General features: G+C 39.1%; 1 protein-coding gene across 2 annotated transcripts in view; it reads right to left on the bottom strand.

Annotated features, from left to right (window-relative positions):
* Positions 1-259: 259 nt before the first annotated feature.
* The window catches only part of chrna11 (cholinergic receptor, nicotinic, alpha 11), a 29046-nt gene continuing 12898 nt past the window's right edge, over positions 260-16407 (bottom strand). For both annotated transcript variants that reach the window (XM_082187229.1, XM_082187230.1), the window contains 5 exons: positions 14463-14630; positions 11970-12164; positions 9726-9812; positions 8810-8919; positions 260-5080 (listed from right to left, as the gene is read on the bottom strand). In XM_082187229.1, the coding sequence (XP_082043355.1) occupies positions 4298-5080; positions 8810-8919; positions 9726-9812; positions 11970-12164; positions 14463-14630 (1343 nt within the window). In that variant the 3' untranslated portion in view covers positions 260-4297. The remainder of the gene's footprint in view (positions 5081-8809; positions 8920-9725; positions 9813-11969; positions 12165-14462; positions 14631-16407) is intronic.

Here is a 16407-nt window from a genome sequence, read left to right as displayed (position 1 = left end):
GGCAAAATCAGTAGAAATATTTCTCAATCATTTCTTGGCATTAAAGCAACCAACAATGATTTTCTTTTTGATTACATAATAATGGAAATACATACAGACAGACTGTGATGCCTGATTACTGGATGAAACTGGCCAAGTTTACTTTTTTTAAGATGTTTGGGTCAGCACAACTTTTACTGATTGACAAACCAATCAGAAAACAGGTTAAAAAACAGATCAAGGATGTTCTGAATTTATTAAAGGGGCTTTATGTCTTTGTCTATGAAAGCATGTAGACTGATTTTTATATGAAGGACTTGAGGGAAATCCAAAGGATGTGACTGTTACGTGCACTCCGTAGAACCTTTCTTCAATTCAATAACACAAGAAGTTAATTCAGGAGACTTTCCATAGAGCTATTCTGTACTGTAATGTCAATGTGTCATGCAAACAAAATGGATTAATTCCAACTATAGTCTCACATAGCTGCATCTATAGTCTCAAATATACTTTAGAATCAAACTATCATAAGTGTAATTTATATTACATGTTTTGACATGATGCCGGTGAATTGCAGAGCTTGTGCAAACATATCTACATCACTATCATCAGATGCTTTCTTAACTGCTGTTTACTCACCGTTGTCATATTTGTTGTGTATTTATTTTGTTATTGAGAGGAAAGCACGCAGCACATATTTACATATTCATCTAAGCGTCGCTCTCAGCAGTGTGGATAGCCTCAATATGTTCATTAACAGTATATCGCTGCAAAGGTATTTCCAACTTCTTTTTACTTCTAAGCAAAGAACGAAAATCGTGACTATATCGGGGCCTTGAATCACGTTCAGTGTCTTGTACGTTAAGTGTGCACAAATGAGGACAAGCAATATGTTGCTGTCTGTAGTTCAGTTAACGTCCACTGGTGTCGCTAATAACAAGGGTTTCTGAATTACATATAGCCCCTTTAATATATTATTTACTGATATGTTTTTAGAGTTTGTGTTGACCTGTATAAATCCAAAAGTCACACAATAGCTATGTTTACATGCACCCAAAGAATCCATTTATAATCACATTGACATCAATTTATCCGATTGGGCTTGACCCGAATGGAATTTTGATAATTTGATCAACAGGAAAAAGCATGTAAAGGCATCAGTACCATGATGCATATGTTTACATGCATTTTATGTTATACGAATGTGGGTATATTTACTAATCTCATATCTTATGAACTGGTCAGTTGCTGAGACTGAATATTTACTAAATATTTGCTAAAAAAAAAAAACGTTCATGACATAACAGCTTTCTTTTAAGCAATGTCATCAAGGCAAAAATGACAATTATATTCGCGGTAGCTCCAGTCCCAGACAGCAACATAGTGTCGGCCCAGATCCGGCCCGCATCTGGTACACATGGATTCCACACGGCCGTATCTGGACCCACAGTATGTTGCTGTCTGGGGTGACATTATCGCGGTGGTTTTCTCCGGTTCTAAATTCACTGGTATGCATTGAAGTTTTGTTTTAAAAACATATAATGCACATGTAAATGAATTTGTGAATCATAACGTTTAGGAATCACATAAACACAAATTTCAGAATCTCAAATCTAAGGAGCCCCTAAAGGGACCTTTGCGAAAAAAAAAAATTAGAGGACTTTTTGTGAACGCACAGGATTTATTTTCCCGTTCTTACACATTACAATTTGCGGTGTAGATAAAGTCGTTTCGTGTCATTGCTACAGATGATGGGAAGGGGATGAAAGTGTATTTTCAAGCTTAATCTTAAGATTTTTCATAAACTCACTAGATATTCTAAAAGAGGATAAGCTAAATTGTGTTCTAATAAGGCCAATTATAATTATCCATGAGTCTAATATTGAGGTCTTTACATGACATTTATATGCTTTCACTGCAAATATATTTAAAGCTGACATTTACTTTTAGATTATCATAAGTGTCATTGTCAATTATTACTGAAGACAAACTTTGAAAATCAGGTATGTCATCAGATATGAAGAATCATTCCGAAAATTAGAGCATGTAAACATACCTAATGGTCAAAATAACAAAATGACCAATATTTATGTTAAAATTGTGCAAACCCCCATTTTACCCAAGACATTTCCAAACATTTGTAGGACACTGTATGTGTAAGCAGCAACAAGCAATAATAGATTTACCTCACATAAATATTTTAAAGGTCCAGCAAGCGATTTCTGGTAAACGCTGTTGATATCTGAAATCAGCAAGACAAACACGCCCCTACCCAAAAGGATCACACCCCTAACTTGATGCCTCCACCCCCACATTCACGTACACGCTATGCAACACAGGCAATGACTATGGCTTAATCTGCCGATGTGCCTGCCACCCGGGTGTCATCAATAAATTAATGCAATTTGTGTTACTATGATAATTCAGGTTGAATGTCTAATTGTAATTTAGCTCCTCTTTGGGAGCCGATGCTTGAAACGGACGGTGGAGGAGGTTTAGACATTCCAGGCGTATAATAATAATATTAATGCAAATGAAAAAAACAGCGAAGATGACACACGAGTATATTCAAGCAAAAGACAGCATATCTTAGTTCTGTGAAACACAGCAAAACCAACGTTACTCACGAATCAAGAAGAAATAAAGCAACAGCTTCCGTTTTCAGGCCTTCCTGCTTAGCTTAGGTCTCTCCGGCGCTGGAAAGCTTCTCCGATATTAACATGGGTCCTTCCTCTTGCCTGAATGTAACCTTTCTTTTTAAAGTTAAATTTCCCTGGCCTTTTCCTCTATTGTGTTTTCTCTGCCATTTCTCTCTTTCTATAGTCGTTGTCTTATACACTGAGCTCTCTCTCCACCCCCATCATGCATGTACACGCCCCTTACTGCTATTTGGCTAAAAGTTTGTTTTGGTGCTCTGGTCCGATCCACTTTTCAACAGCGTTTTTCAAAAATCGCTTACTAAGTGACAGTAGAGAATCAGGGCACAGTTACTACGGTTGTGGCTCTGCACCCACTTAGATATGCAGAAGATCATCTCTGCTGTTTGAAAACACCTCACACTGTCTGTCATTTCACAGAGATGATGGGAAAGAGGAAGGGAGATATAAGATTCTACCCATGTCTCCACTGTCTTTGTGCCATTTCTCCAGTATGTCTCAGGGGATTATCACTCTTTCTTCCCACACTCTCTCCCCCACTTCCTTTCTGCATTGTGTTTTTCTCTTATCCGGTTTGTGACGGATGCACTCACTGTTTGGCTTTCTGGGGCATGATGTGCTATTTCTCTCTTACAGTGAAGCCATACTTTCTCTTGCCAGTAAATGTTGCTGAGTCTCACTTACCACCGACCGCCTTCTCTGTCTGTTTCTGTCCATCCCTCTCTAATTCCCCTATCACTCTTTCATTTTCTTATCCACTTGTCTGATCCACTTCTTCAGCCCATCCTTCTTTCGTTTTGCGCTGACTGTGTCTCTTTCTCTAATACACTCGGTCTCATTTTGTCTTTAATTAACCTTGTTCTGCTCGTGCCTCGTCTTCCTGTGAGGCCCTAATCTCTCCATCGGTCTACATCTCTGTCCACGTCAGGAGGGTATTCCATCTCTCACTTCTTCTGTATCTCTCCATTAACTGAACCACTCAAACCCTCCAGCAGTTCTCCAAATCTCTCATCTGTCCTTGAAACAAGCGCCTTTTTCATTTTTTAAGAAGAGAATTTTTGATCTGGGTTCATACAAGCCATTCACTGCACGTCTGCCACTAGTATCAATATTTCTCTCTGTCTTGTCTGCTCTTTCCCTCCCTCTCTCCTCGCCTATTCATGGATGAACGTTACCAAAATATATTTTGACATCATAGAGAAGTTTTGTACTGTGCTAGATGTTAGATGTACAATGTCACACAAGTTTGAGTAACACGACTGGCCATTCCTCAGAGGTTCATGTCGGGTTATGAGGCGTTTGACACAGTTGAAAGGTCATTAAGCAGTATTTTCACTTTTTTATGTTTAGTTTTTCATTCATTCCATAGCCGAACATTTTACCATATAGCGAACCAACCCCTTTGTCATTTACAAACACCTTTCGGTGAAGGTCGTTAGCGTTCCAACAACAAAGTTCAGTCTGAGATGTCTTGAGTGGGCCTTAAATCTCCAGGACATTAGCCAATCAGAAGCATTCTCAATTCAGACCTTGGGATCCTGCATTATTCCAATCACAGTCTTGGAAAAAAAAAGCTGAGTCACTGTTTTGAGGAGAAGAATACTTCCCAATTACGGTCAAACCCAAGTTTCCCGAATGCACGTTCTCTTTCGACACAGCAATCAGATGAAGTCCTTAGAAACTGCCTCCACAAAGTTAGGTGCCGACATAAGAATGGAGATGGTGCAGATGATGTTGAAAACGCTGAACGCCACCAGACAAAGTCTGTCAATTACAGCTGCAGCAAACTTCCACTGTTCGGCCACGCTGTCGTTCTCATCCTGTCCGCGAAACCTATCTGCAACAAAGCGCATCTCTTCTAAAATAGCCTGAAGCTGTGGGTCTCCTCCGCCGCTGGTCCCCGAGCAAGAACAGCCTCCGCCACCGCCGGACACCGTGCTCGGACATCCCGTGGCCTCCAGATTGGGCGTGGGAGGCGGTGGAGGGCTGCAGAACTGTGAGGGCAGGTGAGGTGGCGGACTGGAGCCTACCGCTGGGGGCGACACCACCGCAGATCGCGGGACGCCTGACATGCTGTTTCTCTGCACGGACTCAGCGAGCAAGGATGGCGGCGAAGCTTCGTCCAGACTGGAGAATCCGATGTAGAGCAGGTTGCCGTTGTTGTTGGCGCTGTTGGTCTGGTTGTGGAGATGGTGGGTGTGCCCGGCGGCAGCGGCGGCTTGAAGAAGGCTCTGGGGGTGAAGCGGGTGGAGCGTTGAGGATGTATGGTGGTGATGGAGGTCTGCAGAGGCGGAACCGGGTGCGTTTGGCAGGCTGCCGCTCTGGGAACCTGAAGAGCAACGCCGTAAGTGGGGGGCACAAGGAGGCCGCTCAGGGTCTTCGCCCTCACCTGGACGCTTCATGCGTAAAAACCAGGCCACCCACTGGAGCAAAACTACCTGAACCTAAGAGAAGGAAGATGAAGAGAATGGGCAATGGTGTTGTATAAACATTTTACACACATTTGTACACGCATGTAATTAATAGAGTTTAACGCGTTAAAATTAAAAGCAATCTACCATATGGAATTCTTAGTGCTACTAGTTTCATTGTTGTTAGTTTTTGTGGATACTGTAAGGATTATTTATTCAATGCTGAATTAATAAAACTGTGTAATTGGAGCTATTTTTAAAAAATTAGATTGGGAGATACCACATTTTTTCCCTCAAGCTAAAAGAATATTATTTTTATATAAATCTCCAATCTTACTTATTCCCCTACGGTACCAACTTTTAAAACCAAATCAGATTTCCCCCATTTCCTGTTTTCTCAGAAAACAACATTAGCTTTGAATATTAAAAGTAAAATCCCCTCCAGCAAAATGTAAGCTGGCAATTTTATGCATGTGTGAGAAAGCATGCACTTCACAGCAGTGCGTCAAGCCATTTTTAACTATATATTGCATATGCTCTACACGTACACTCTGAACAAAAGAATACAGCACAGTCTGCGCAAAAAATAAAGCAAATCCATGCAAAAAACAATCTGAGCGCTAGTTAGCGTGTCTGCTGAGTCAAGAGAAGAGAAGTTTTGGACGGAAAGTTGTTGTAAAACAGCAACATATGACAGCAAGGACTATGACACAGAGAGAGATAAAGAGGTGACAAGCTGGAATTATTCAGTTGTACTGCCAAGTCCTGGCCAAGGAGATGCATAAAGCATGGCAAAATGTATGACTAGTGGGGTTGGCACTGCTATCATTCACAGAAAAAAATGCAGTTTAAGCAACTAGGTCCTTCTTTGGCATCTTCACACATATTTTGGTGTATTAAAAGATCACCCAATGTATGTTTGGTTACATAAACAAAATGAGTGCCACTAGTGCAGTATTAAAGACCTTGCAGAATATATGTAATGAAAGAACAGGTATTACTAACACACTCTAGTCTAGACAGTCTTGAATGAGTTTCTCTTTTAGTTCATTCTATAAATACAAGTCTAGAAGCCCTTGAGGGTTTGACAAGTGTTGCAAAAACATATTTTTCCAATCAGTATCCACCTTAGCCTTCCTTTTAGCATCTTCTTCTGAACTGTATCTCTTTTAGTTCTTTACATTGTAAGATTACAACCATCGCTGTTATATAAGCATTGCTTTTTGCAGGTTGTTCAGAGAAAGTCCTGATGGACATTTTCAATAACTACACATGCCGAGTATTGGGTGTGAATGTTGTTAAAAGCTGATCCCAGGAGAGGATCCTAGGATGTTATGCTACGAAAAGCACACAACTATTATTATTGCTCATACCTTGAGTTAGGGTTTAAAAAACCTCTAACGTTCAGTGTTAATCCTCAACTCGTGTGGCTAAGGATGTGCTATTACTTTTCTAAGCAATGAGGCATGCAATTTTTGTCTGCTGCTGGAAAAATTCCATAGACTTTTGGGGAGTTTGGGGTCAGTACGATTTTTTTTCTAATGGCTCGTTTCCACCGAGCGGTACAGTACAGTACAGTTCGGTACGGTAAACCCTGATCCGGCTTGCGTTTCCAATGGCAACAGTACCCTTACTTTATAGTCTTGGTATATGCCGGAAAGTAGCGATCAATGTCATTCTCGCGCGAAGAAGAAAGCGACACAATAAACAACAATGGAGGACAAACAGCAGATCTTGTTCTTGCTTCGCGGCATGTGGCTGTTTGTCACAAGAAGAAGACAAGCTTTGTTTGAGCAAAGGCTGCAGGCTGCAAGGAAAAACACAGCTGAAAAAAATGGCACTTCATTCCTTCAAATGTCATTCCCCTTGTAGCACACGCAAGTTAGGATTCTCTGTCAACCAATCAATGTTCTGCAGTGAGTCTAGCTCCACCCTTTAGGTACCGGACTACTGTGCTCGGTGACCCAACAGAAGGGTCCAAAAAAAAGATGTATGGTATTTTGGTATTGCATACTGTACTGTACCGTACCGCTCGGTGGAAACGAGCCATGAAAGTGACAGTAAAGATATTGCAAAATATTTCTTTTTAAAACAAACTTTCTGTTCATCCTGTAATCATGAAAAAAGTATAATGGTGTCCACAATAATATTAAGCAGTACAACATTAGAAATGTTTCTTAAGCATCAAATTTGCATATTATAATGGTATCTGATTGCAGTAACAGCTGCTGAAAAATCTGCTTTGCTATCAAAGGACTTAAGTACATTTTTAAATATACAGATGCTGGTCATAAAATTAGAATATCATCAAAAAGTGGATTTATTTCAAGAATTCAACTTAACAGGTGAAACTAATATATCATATAGACTCATTACATGCAAAGTGAGATATTTCAAGCCTTTATTTGATATAATTTTGATGATTATGGCTTACAGCTTATGAAACCCACAATATCAAAATCCCAGAAAATTTGAATATTACATGAAATCACATAGTAATTACACAGTAATACCATGGTCATTGAACCAGGTTTTGGTTCTTTTGGCAGTGTGGGCAGGTGCAAATCCTGCTGGAAAATGAAGTCAGCATCTCCATAAAGCTTGTCTGCTGAAGGAAGCATGAAGTGCTCTGAAAATGTCCTGGTAGACGGCTGCGTTGAGTGGACAGCACAGTGGACCAACACCAGCCGATGACATGGCTCCCCAAACCAACACAGATTGTGGAAACTTCACACTGGACTTCAAGCATCTTGGATTGTGTGCCTCTCCATTCTTCCTCCAGACTCTGGGACCTTGGTTTCCAAATGAGATGAAAAATTTGCTCTCATCAGAAAAGAGGACTTTGGTCCACTGTGCTTTATTAAATCCAGAGTCAACGCAGCCGTCTACCAGGACATTTTCAGAGCACTTTATGCTTCCTTCATTTTCCAGCAGGATTTGCACCTGCCCACACTGCCAAAAGAACCAAAACCTGGTTCAATGACCATGGTATCACTGTGTAATTACTGTGTGATTTCATGTAATTTTCTGGGATTTTGATTTCGTGGGTTTCATTAGCTGTAAGCCATAATCATCAAAATTATAAAAAATAAAGGCTTGAAATATCTCACTTTGCATGTAATGAGTCTATATAATATTAGTTTCACCTGTTAAGCTGAATTCTTGAAATAAATCAACTTTTTGATGATATTCTAATTTTATGACCAGCACCTATATTAAAATAGAAAACAGTTCTTTCCAGTAATAATATTTCACTGTATTACTGTTTTTAATCAAATAAATGCAGCCTTGGTGAGCAAGAGAGACTTTCAAAAACATTAAAAAAATCTACCGACCCCAAACTTTTGAACGGTAGGTGCATATATGCACTTGAGACCACTGTAAAAATCTAGTTTTGATGCAGAATTGATATTAGTCTCATTGAGTAAATACACCTGTCAGCTTCCTCTTGTTGTTGCTTTGTAAGTGAATGGGGTTCGATCAGCGGGCCCGGGGCACATCAGCTGAGCTGCTAATTGGCTTGCAGAATACGATCAAATACGGTCATTCATCAGCGCAGACAGATTGCAGATCTATATCCATCTGCATCCAATTACTCATTTAGACCCCTTCTGTTGGCTTTATCTCTATTATCATTGAATAAGTAAATTACCGCTTTCAGTGCAACTGACATGTGAGACATTGTTGCTTGCTTAAAGGGAAAAAAAGCATTTCTGAATTCAGGCACAGTGTATGTATATGTTTGGGTGTGAGTAGACATACCCATTTTGGCATGTTCCCTCCATTGGGGTCATGATGGTGATATTGGAGCACAACCACAGTCGCAATAACTGACATTCCAACAATGATCATTATACTGGCAAAATACTGCCCTAAGAGAGAGACAAAGAGAGAAAGGAAGATAATATAGTATGCATAAACCTTTCATTTATTACTCTCTTAGCAGAATAACTTTTTATCATCCAGTCATACTAGCAAAAACCAGGGCAAATGTAACAAAAAAGGGGCATTGATTATAAAAGAGTGGCGGAAGGAAGAAAGGGAGAATGAGGAACAGATGAGTGAACCATAAAAACTAAATCATAAAGGAGAGGGGGGAAGCAGACAGGAGAGACAAAGCGCGGTAGGTGAACACTCTTCCAGCAAACGCATTTCTGAAGATTACATCTTTGCGGCTTCTGAGGGCCTATAAACCAGAGGATGGGAAAAGAGAATGTGGGGTGAATTGCTTTTTTTTTTTTTTTTCATGGAGGATCATCTCTATGTCTGGGTCTGTTTCATTTTTATGTTTCTCCTGTTTCTCTCTCCTGACCTGCCTATCATTTCCAGTTAACAGTCTTTTACGATTCATGTTGCAAATTACTATGAGAAGCCAAGCATACGGTTGCCAAGACCAGGGCTTTTGGCCATGATACAGAATAGTGATCAATTTATTATTCAGTGGTGCAGTGTGTGGATCTGAGCACACACAAACTATACATCGTTGTGCACTAAATTTTACATTTCATTAAGTTCAAAGACTTGCATGAAGACTAATATATTCAAAGCCCGGTGTTTTTATTTGCAAATGAACTAAGTGGGGCAGACATTCTAAAATATACTGTATAAAATACAGAGGAAAAATATGTGCATTAAAAATATGTTAAAATATGCAAAAAAATGGACATGCATGCTTTACCTATTAGCGGGATGGAGTCTGAGGTTGCTGGCATGATCTCTGCCACCAACAACATGAAGACTGTTAATGAGAGTAGCACAGTAATACCTGTGAATGTATAAAACAAAAAGAAATGGACTTTATGAAACATACATGTCATTGCATATAATGAATTCTACACAACTGCTAAGACATTAATTGTTTATTGATATGTAGGTCCAGGCTGATTAATTGGTCAATATTTGGCCGTTTTTAAACATTTATAGTTTATTTTCTTTAATTGAGTTCATTAAACTGTATAAAATGAATGTTTATTTAAGCTAGTTTCTGTATCTCTTATTTACAATAAAACATTAGATAATCAGAAACATAAAAATAGTGTTTCCGAATCTTTTAATGGCAGTATAGTATTTACATTTGTATATATACATTATATATATATAGTAGGCATTAAATCTCCAACCCTGCAGTCTAGATATCAACATCTGCCACTGAAAAAATCAATATCAGCTGACCACTAAAATAAATGCATAGTTATACAGCCTCTCTAGTTATGTACGACATTGGCACTTCATAAGATGCCCAACCACAGCTTCTTATTGGATGTAACTCATCTTGACAGAATTTGATTGGATCTGATTAGACGGCAGTGCAGTGTTTGATGGAGTGATACATAAAGTGAATTACATCAGGCCATTTCTCTTCCTCAATCGCTCTTTAGTTCAGTTCAAGTCATCTCCCTCCCTCTCCAGCTGCTATCCATCTCATCCTCCTCTCTCACCACACACACAAACCATTCATCTCTATCTGCTGTTTATCTGCTTCCGCTCTTTCTCACTCAACCTCCTTCCTCTTACATATGTTTTTGCTCAGATTTATAAGTGCTATCTTGGCATAATGAAACCTCAGTAAAATTGCCACAAATGAGACTAACTAAATTCATCAACAACAACAAAAACACTCTTGGCTTTAAATCAGGGCTACCATTAAAATCTAAAACTAATTAATTCCATGATATGCTGATTAATTTCATGATATGCTGATTAATTAAATGCAATTATTGGAGCTTTCACTGTTTGTATCACTCACTAACAGCTTGTGCGTTAGTGGTGAGGATGAGTGAGTGATTGTTTGGAAATGTTTCCGTTGGCAGAGCAAGAATAGAAAAAAATAACTGCCAATATCATTTTTAAAAAAAAGTAAGTTACTCAAAGTTAACTTCTTGTTTATTGAACTGGTGTATAAAAGCAAAATAATAAATATAATTCATTAAATTAACATTGCGTTTAAAAAAAATAAGTATCACTAACACTCCCTTTCAATTTGAGGTAGAGGACTTTCTTTCTTTCTTCTGTGGAACATAAAAGATGATATATTAAAGAATGTTGGTAACCAAGCGGTTTCGGTTCCCATTGACTTCCATTGAATTTTTTGTCCATATAACGATGTTCCACAGACGAAAGTCAGATTTGGAAGGACATGAGGGTGAGTAAATGATGACAGAATTTTCATGTTTGAGTGGACTATCCCTTTTTATATATGCTTCTTAAACATAAAGCATATATTAAAAATGAGGTCTATCCTAAATGTTCTGATCCTTTATCAATCAAAGATGTTTCAATATTGCAGGCCTGGTTCCTGGAAAGTGCAATGCATTCTTTCTCTTTCTCTCTTACACACACTGACTCATCCTTGCTTTAATTACATCAATAGATTAGTTGGCCATATGAGTGTACAGCAAAGGACTTCCCTTCATCGTGCTTGCAGTGATACGCATTCTTGAAGTGAGGAAACTGCCTCATTTCCTTTCTCTTTGGTTGCTCTAAGCTTCTGTCTTTTGCTTCTCCACTTAAATATATTGTGAAAACCCTTCAGTTCACGCCTCTTTACATTTCCTGATAGTCATATCTAAAGTTCCTCCCATACCATCTCTGATGACAGTTTTTTCTGCTTTGAACTGTATGCTTTGATGGTAAATGTCTCTTGACAGAGAGTGGGAAAAAAAACATGGATAAAAGCCCTTGATGTAAACCAAGAGTTCATGTGACATGACACAATCAGGAGATATCTTTGAAATGAGCACCCACACATTTTCTGTTGCATGTCCCAGCTCTCTGTTCTGTGACTAGACCTTGGCAAGGCTGTGGAATTATTTTTTCCGTTGCATTGAAATATGCCAGATATGCAAACCTATACACCATTTTTCTCCCAAATCAATCATGTTTATTTATAAAATATGTAAATAATCTCTTTCTTTCATAATACCTAGTGAGATCTTCTCTCCGGAGTCGGCAGGCAGTAGGAAGATAAGCAAGGTCATGGATGAAAGGAGGACACAGGGAACGAGAAGGTTCAAGGCGTAGTAGAGTGTCCGCCTACGCATGGTCACCACAAATGTCACATCTGGATAGGGTTCCTTACAGCAGTCATAGTACAGCTCGCTTCTTGAGCCAGGCACACCTGATTAGACACAGCATGTGGGGAGAAGAATGAATATATAATGATGAAGGTATATAAAAAATAAAAAAAACACGTTCAAAGAGATGCCGTTGTCCTGAAGAGCGGCCGATGCTGCTCTTCCACCTTTGATCTACTAGGGGGGAAAAAACATCCTAATCAGCAGATGCCAGCTAGAGGCAAGTTCTTCTCTGAGACTGAGCATCATGCTTTTGTGTGAACATCATTAGAGAGCTCCTCAAAACTTTTGTATACCATCCTCTATAGCCTCTCAAGAACGTGAAAGGAAAGTAGAAACCAAAACTAAGAAAAAATAATAATAATTTGTGTGAAATGTGTTGCTATTAGATGTGCTGCATCAGATTTGACATTATGTTTGGTCACGAGAGACGGAAGAACCAATGGCACTTTGTGTCATTTATGTAGTCCATTTCATAACATGAAAACAACCAGCAAGAATTTTCTTCAAAAAGGCACCTTTTATGATCCACACAAAAAAAAAGAAAAAAAAAACTCAGGTGGTGAACAACATGATGGTGAGTAAATGACAGAAGTTTCATTTTTGGGTGAACTATTCATTTAAAGTAAGCATGGTTAACCAACTCGAACAGCTTAGCCAAGGTGAACCACCTGCCTGCTTTAGGGGCCGGTTCCATAAACACAACTATTTTCAGACTGTGACTTATAGGTCCCATATTGTACACCTTTCTGAAGTTTTATTTTAGGTTTTGATGTCCTTAAGAATATATATTTACCACAGGTAAGAATACCACAGGTAACTAGGGTCATGTATGCTGTAGCCTGCTGTGGCTTGGTGATGCTCACTAGTAAAGTAAATCAAATACCTGTAATGATGGACATTGCTGAAGGAAATGTTATCCGGCCTTATATGTTCGAGATGGACTCAGACCCCGAATCGGTGACAAAAGGAGACAAACAACCACCTTCTTACTTTCGGCATTATTGTAAGAGTATTATAATTGCCATTACATCAATGCTGCACGCAGATTTAATGTTAACGCTAATTTAAACTGTCTTAAACTGTCTGTGGTAAACTTGTAAAACTATGAACTGTAGGGACTGCAGCATCTTTGAGGAGTAGCTTCTTTGAAAAACCGGCATTGAACTGTGCATGATTTACGAAGCAGTCATTCGTAATATGCAGAACAGACGGTTAAGGTCGAACTAAATTGCTGTGGCGTTTCTGAATAAATAAACATTAGCCACTGTTCCCTTATATTAATCTTGTTCGGAAGCCTGTGCAATGATGTAGTTTCCTGACGGTGGCCAGTGCTTGGGGTGGGACTGAAGGCGGTGACTGAGTAGTTCTGACATCACATTTATACGGAAGTCACAATGTCTCGTGAAAAGGCACAGCTACTGTGTGGATTTGTCTGCGGATTGACCTGTTGACCTCTGTTATCATGAAAAAAGCCAGGAAATTTCAGTTTTGACAATTTGGGACCTTTAAGAACTAGTCTGGCCAACTAGCAGTTAACCAAGGGCAAACAGCCTTAATTTTTGGATTCAAACTAAACCAATCTACATTTTTTAAAGTTATAATGAGTCTTGAGAGAGATGAGAGAGACTAGTCTAAGCAGTTTTTGCAACAAGCCACAGGTTGAGTTCAGCTATAATGGCTGTAATCCAGCAAATTAACTACCTAAACCAGTTTGAACAAGCTAATGATCATATATAAACAACTCTGACCTCCGTGACTACCATGAGCTGGTTTTAATTCAAAACAGGTTGTAATGTTAAGACAATGCTAATTGTTTCTGTCTTTTTAGTATCGAGTATGTACGTGGAACAATTAAAAATGTTAAAGAGTTCAAGAGTGTGACTGGCATGATATTACAGACGTGAACAGCAAGACAGAAGCAAAATAGTGAATTAGGCAATGAAGCAAATCAGAAGAGGGTCAGCGAGAGACAGAATTGTGCAGTGCAAGATATTTTCCAGTCCGCTTCCTCTTATCCACACAATTTAATTACATTAATTTGAATACTAACAGGCTCATCGGATGGACTATGAATGAATATGAATGGACATGAATTTAACAAGAAGGGCTGGAAATGTTCAATTCTAAAGTAGATATCTGTTCTATATAGGAGGTAAGAGTTATTCTCATAAGAATGCATTTTAACCATTTAAACATACAGCTGCCAAACTGACCTCTCTCACTGCCTGAGTCATTTACTAGTCAGTTACTACAGCAACACAAAGCGCACATCTGCCTGTGGGTGTTATGTTTGCTTGATCGTGAGAAGTTTACTGGAGATGTTGTCTGAACTCACTCACCCACAAGGTCCCATTCTCCGTTGGGCATGTAGCCAGAGATATCAGCCTCATTCATCTGAAGGTCCAGCAGCCACCCGTCAAACGTCCACGAGCCAAATTTAAGCTCGCACTTCTGGATGTCAAACGGAAACCAGCGTACATCCACGTTGCAGGTGCTCATGAAGATACCTGTAATGAAGTGAAGAAATAGGAGAAAAAAATATTTATGCTTTTCATTCTGATCCAGAGTCAGTATTGAAACTGCCTGAAGAATGTACTGTTTCAAAATGCCACACTGTTTCTTCATCAGCGCCGTATTGCAGCAGCCAACTTCAAATTAAATCCAATTGACCTTTTCACTGGAGTAAAACCAGACAGTTAAAAGATACACATTCAGAAACGGCGGAGCCGTAAGAAACCCATTACATAAAGACCTTTACGCACAGTACGAATACCCAGGATGACACTCTCATTATTACTACACACACACACAAAGACACCAGCTAGATGAATCATATCACTAGCTAAATAGACTCGCTCAAGTTTAAATACTGCAATATAGGCAGATAAACTCATTATGGTTTCAAACAGCTTGCAAATAAGCCATTTTGAACCCTGAAAATGAGAATTATGACCGACATGGATGAGATAATGAGTGTAATTTGTTTTATACCGCACAGCAGTCGAAGCCACCATCACAAAGAGCTTCCTAATCATACACTTAGATATTTATTGAAGAAATCACACTTGAGATGGAACAGAAGTCGGAAAAGGGAAGCTCAATAGGGCTTATGTTGCCTCTGAACACTGATTGAACAATCCTGCAAATTTTCACAGAACAGCACGCCATCAACCTTTTACAGTGATTCTCAGGCAGCAAACATATTAAAAAACATAAGGACAGAATCACCACAGATGTGTAAGTGAACAAGACTTATTATTAAAGAACAACTGCAAGCTGCAGTACGTACACTTTTCAATTGCGAAGGCATTTAGAGTGATTGCTAGGTGGTTAAAGGGGTGGTATAATGCCCTTTTCATAAGATGTAAAATAAGTTTTTTGATGTCGCCAGAGTGTGCATGTGAAGTTTTAGCTAAAAATAGCCCACAGATATTTTTATATAGCATGTTAAAATTGTCACTTTTTGAGGGTGAGCAAAATGCAGGTTTGTGTCTGTTCCTTTAAATGCAAATGAGCTGCTGCTCCAGGCACAGAGGGCGGAGGTACAGCTTGCACTCACACAGACATGCACTGAAAATTTCTAAAACTTTTAGCCTTTGATGTTCAAACCGGATTCAGACAATGATGGAGAGACTCAAGAAGAAGTGACAACACGTAGAATGCAACAGGACATTTCTGAATGGTTAGTTGATGAATTTATGCGGCTTATGTGTAATCTTCTAGTCATTGATTAGCTTATTCTGTCATGATAATTTATAAATTGGGTTCCCAGGGGAGGGGTTTATGTAAATTTTATGTAATTTTCCGGAGGAATGTTGTGTAGTCCTACCAGCCGTTTGTTGTACTTAAAGGTGGGGTATGTGATTTGCAAAACGGCCGGCAGATTTTGAAAATAAACAACTCAAATGGTCCTTCCTTCTTTCCTTTGACTCCACCCATTCGAAGAACATGGACATGATGGGGGGAGGGGGGTATGGTACGACCGTTTGATTGACGCAGTTACTGTCCAATGATTCTAGGTGGTCTTGGAAATGATTGGCTGGAGTTTTTCGAGTCCTGCCCGTTCCACAGATGATTAAATTGCTTAATTTTCATTTCAGTGCTTCTAACTCAGTGGCTGTAAGTGGGTTAGGAATAGGATTTCAAGTGATTTTGAAAAAATGGCCAAAAAAGAGAATCACATACCCCACCTTTAAAAAGCAATTTCTTTAAAAGAAAATATCTCCCTTTGCTTTGAACTTTGAGCGTTGTAACTTTGCAGATGTTGTTTATGCTCAAACAGCA

Source organism: Leuciscus leuciscus, assembly GCF_965113295.1.
Source record: "Leuciscus leuciscus genome assembly, chromosome: 12".
In the NCBI taxonomy this organism is placed as follows: domain Eukaryota; kingdom Metazoa; phylum Chordata; class Actinopteri; order Cypriniformes; family Leuciscidae; genus Leuciscus; species Leuciscus leuciscus.
Note: the sequence above shows the minus strand (reverse complement) of the source record. Positions and strands in the feature narration are given on the sequence as shown.